General features: G+C 35.3%; 1 protein-coding gene across 1 annotated transcript; it reads right to left on the bottom strand.

The window, feature by feature from the left end:
• Nucleotides 1-3,232: 3,232 nt before the first annotated feature.
• LOC114384056 (protein FAR1-RELATED SEQUENCE 5-like) lies at nt 3,233-4,273 on the bottom strand. The gene has a single exon (XM_028343738.1). It carries the CDS (start codon nt 4,271-4,273, stop codon nt 3,233-3,235), a length of 1,041 nt encoding a protein of 346 aa, XP_028199539.1.
• Between the last annotated feature and the right edge of the window lie 723 nt (nt 4,274-4,996).

The following is a 4,996-nucleotide window of genomic DNA, read 5'->3' as shown; positions in this document are numbered from 1 at the left end:
AGACTGTCAAAGGTTACCTTTAGTGGACAATATTTTTATTGAACACAACGTTTTGCTATAAATATACAATTTATTATACATACTAAAATTAATATGACATTCCCACGGGTATGACAAATGTCAAATTAATGACTATTAACTAACACATAATTATTTAAAATTATTCATCATCTGACGTGTACCAACCATTACTTTATTATTTAATTTTCGACTTGTACTGGAATATGAACCGTTTTGAATACCGGTGCCGCATAAGTGATGTGCACGGGTTATAAAAAGGAATTTTTGCTTAACAAATTGTGTTTTTTGGCTGTCACCCTGTGGAAACAAAAAAGAACGACAACATTCCTTCTGCGAATCAGAATGGCTTCCGCTTCATCGTCCTCCTCCTTTTTTGTACGTTTTCACTACCTTTCCATTATCCATGCTTTGCTTATATGTGTATCTTCGTTATTGCTTCGTAAGTGTTAATTAAACGTCTGATGTTGTCATCTTTGTCTGACTAACAATATTCATCATCCTCTTCCCATTTTATGACTTGTGTTATGTAAACCCTGCTTTCTGTAGTGTTTCTGTTAAGTGTGTGTTATTTTCTTTTCTACTTTCGACATTCATCTCCTTTGAAACACATAACTTTGTTTCTATACATAGAGTTACATGATGTTGTTTCATTTTTTCTTCCGATATTGTCATTTTCCTTATGTAAACCTTGCTTTGTGTAGTGGTTCTCATAACTGCGTTATATTCCTCTACTTTGCACATTCATGTCGTTTCATTGTCTGACTTTGTCTTTTGATTTTCTGACGTGCGGTATGTAAACCATCGTTTATGTAGTGTTTCCATTAAGTGTGTGTTCTGTTCTACTTTCCACATTCATGGCCTTTCAATTTCCTAGGGTTGTTTTTTTCTTTTAAACTTTCCAGATTGTCTTCCATTCAATGTTATAAGTTGGTTTGTGTTTTCCTTATTTGTATCTGTTTTTTGCACAAACATTTTCGACTTTAGACAACTTCCCTATTTATGTTAAAATGCTATAACTTTGTTGCCATTCAATACATCAATTATTGTCATATAGGGCCACAAGAATTTTATGGGATGTACCAAAGTCCACCATTTTGAGGCAACATTGGATGTTCACAAAGTGAGTATTCCCGTACCCTAACATTTCTGTGTTTATGTTGGTCCGAAAATGTCTTATTTTATTAACTTGTTTTGTTGCAGAACTACATTGAAATTCCATTAAACTACCACATCAATTGGCATCCCAAATACCCAACTTATGTCGTCTTCAATGTTAACGGAGAGAAGACTTTTTTGTCAGAGTTCGAAGATATGAAAACAAAATATATTTTGCCGATGGCATCAAAGAATTCAGAAGAGATATGAACGTTTATGAAAATATGGTCATTAGGTTCTCTGCCCCCGACAAAAATACTACTTTCCATGTCTCCTTCACAACTCCTCGCTATAGACAACCATCCGCAACGTCAGCCGCAACAACCAGACGCCATGTTTTTACCGTCGATGTTAATGAAGATATGATGCAACACAAAAATCCATTGGTAGGTGCTGCCAGCCGAGGCTTAATATAGTAATACACCTTTCTTTTATTTTCATTTCAGTTTGACAACATTAACCACTATCTTCGTTCTAATGTAGGTGGTGCCACCGGAGGCTTTCAAATATGTCTCCTCAAAAAATAAATATAAATGATACATGGATGGGACGTTCTGTATAGGAAACAACTGATATGGGATGACGACCAATTCGACTCAAGTTCATTATAATAGTTTACTTTATCTTAATTTACTTATTATATGAATGTTCTAATTTAATAGCCTTCGGCTAACAAACAATATCTCTTTTGGTTTTTTTTTGGTTACCATTAGTCCTGCATTATGGTACTTTTTTTTCTTATTATTATGATGGTACTTTTTTCCGGCTAACAAACAAGTTAATTATATTAATTGTGGACTTATAATATTACTCTTCTTATTGGTACTTTTTATATTCTTCAATTGATAATTGTTATGGCATTTAATGTACCACGTATTTAAAAATTCAGCAAATATTGGCTTTACTCATAAAATGTAACATCTTACTATGTTCCTAAAAAAAACCTTTATACCGTTTTATTTGTAAACACCTAAATTATATTTAATTATCAGCTTCGACATTTATCAATTTTCCAGTGTCCGAAGTTTATAATTTATTACACGTACATGTACCGACGTCTTCAATTGGTAATATATGTGTTGTGGAGTTGTGGTCTTAAGTTCAGGTCACCAATAATAATAGAAAATAAGTGCTGCTATTGTATGTGTTGAAAATAAATGCTGGTATTGTATGTCTTGTACCCTGAAATTGACATCAGAAAAAATATTCCTAAAATTATTTGTAATATTTGTCTTGTATCCTTCAAATGACTTCCTCAATAATAAACTTCGGACTTTGGTATACAAAGAAAAAACTATAAACGAAATGTATCCTAAACATTATTTGCTATACGCTAATTTAAGAAATGAAATTATAATCCACACTTCCTTGACCAAATATGGTGTATAATAAACACCAACAACCAAGTATAACGTCGTCTTTAACTAAAAAATGGATTACATAACAGCGTCCTGCGGTATCAACATTTAATGGTTGCAGAAGTTACAATCTTTGTCAATAATCCTGCAAAACAAAATCCACAAACATGTATGACAACACCAATGTTAGGCCATTTTTTTTCACAAATTGACAATACTACATACAATATAGAATTATGAACTCATGCAAACATCAACTCATTACCGATCCACTTCTGCAAGATAACAAAAATATATTTACGGACCAACACGGCTACTACCAGCAACAAATGACTGTGTCTGCGGCTGCTGCATTTTGTCCAACATTAAGAAAATACAAATTGTCATCATTACCTGCATAACATCAAAATTGAAAACCAAATTGTGCCAAACAACAACTTCATTACCACTTCAGAGTTATTTTCATGTGTAGCTTGCAACATATTGTTAGTTTGTTCGGTGGATGAAATACAACCATTTCCATTTCGAGGACGGTTGGTGCAAGAACGCTTGTTGTGGCCAATTCCACCACATTGCCGACACTTTTGGATTCTCCTTTGTCTGCCACATTCATCCATTCCGACCTGTCCGCATCCTTTACTTCGAACCACAACAGGGTCTAAAATACCTTCAAAATCATCACCATCTTGTTGGTGCGTCTAATTATCATCAACACAATGTTCGTTGTTTTGCTTCAACTTCAGCCTTGTAGCCTCATTGGATAGGAAATGCAACATTTTGTCATACTCCTCTTCATCACAATATGCGGCTGCACAAACTTGTCTAGAAACTTCAACCAAAGTGGCATACCTGGCCATCAATTGTGAATCCCAATACATTGCGGAATCTGGATATTTGTCTTTCATCTGTTCGGTGGCAAGTTTGGACCACCTATTCAAAACCAAACTACTTGGCAACTCCATAAAATTTAAAGAAACCAACACGGCCAATATGTGATCACATGGAAGACCAATGGATTGCATTCTCATACAACTACATGTAAAGTCAACCGTTGATGGGCAATATGACACACGCCAAACACTTCCACTACAATACTTCACAACTATGTAAACTGAAAACGTGACCATCTCTTTGCAATCAACGACTCTTAGCTTAATAGTCTTACATAGATAATATTGAAAAAGTTTAAACATCTCCTTTGTAAACAATTCATCACCAGACCGCTCAAGAGATCGAAGATTTGTTTGCAAAACTTCTTTCTCACATGTTGACAAATAATCTGCCACAACCACTTTATATCGAAAATATGTCAGGCACCTTTGAAATTGTTCTACAAAATCGGTTAAATTAGTGCGTGAATGAACATATTTTGCAACATGTGCATGGAAGGCTTCACAATGAGATGTTGTCCGTATGCCCGCAAAAAAATGACTCCTCAAATGGGCAGTAGACCACTTCATCCATTTTTCATAAAGTTCAGCAATCCAACTATTGTCTTCCAATTCAAACGTAGCAACCATCTCTTTCCATTTTTCTTCGAATTCGACCACTTCAAAATCATCAAGCATTAGCTTCTTCAACCATTTCAAAACATGTTTGTCTCGAACATGGCTCAATGCATTACGCAATAAGTGCCATGCACACAATCTGTGAAAAACACCTGGCATGACTCTTGTTATAGCATTCCTCATAGCCAGATCGCCATCAGTTATTATTGAACAGGGAGCTTTTCCTTTCATTGCTACCAACAACTGTTCTAACAACCAAACATATGTTTCTTCCGTCTCATCAGTGACAATAGCATCAACAAAAACTATTGTCTGATTATGGTGGTTCACACCAGAGAAAACAACAAAAGGACACAAATACTTATTTTTCTTGTAAGTGGCATCAAATGCCAGAACGTCACCAAATACCTCATAAAGCAATTGGCTCTCAGTATCAGACCAAAACAACCGTTGTAGTCTTGACTATCCATCCGCAGTGTACGAAACATACATCATTGGTTCTTTCTTGCGTAAATCATATAAATACTTCAATGCACCCCTTGCATCTGAACTATGTTGCTTCCTCATGCGCCCTTCTTCATTGTAAATATCTTTCCTGATAAACCCGACCTTCTCATATCCACCACATTGATTGGCAAATGCTGCGTACATGTGCGGAGGTCTAATGCCAACTTTTCTATAATTTTCAACTTGCATAATATCATATGCCGACATCTTCCTATGTCTTGCCAACAAGCATGACAATTTTAGGTCCTATAATACATGGTTGTGGTCAAAATTCCAACATGTCACATACCATCGATCCGTCGAAAAATGCACATGAACACGAAACATTGCTTCACAACCACACCTGCTTTCTTTTTTTTTTTTCTCGTCGTATCCTTGTATCGGAGGTTGAAAATCTCCTATAACTAGCACATGAACAAACAAATGTTTGTTGCAGTGTTTCCATAA

This window comes from Glycine soja, chromosome 14 (genome assembly GCF_004193775.1).
Source record: "Glycine soja cultivar W05 chromosome 14, ASM419377v2, whole genome shotgun sequence".
In the NCBI taxonomy this organism is placed as follows: Eukaryota; Viridiplantae; Streptophyta; class Magnoliopsida; order Fabales; family Fabaceae; genus Glycine; species Glycine soja.
The sequence above is the reverse complement of the archived record's forward strand: the minus strand, read 5'-3'. Positions and strand labels throughout refer to the sequence as shown.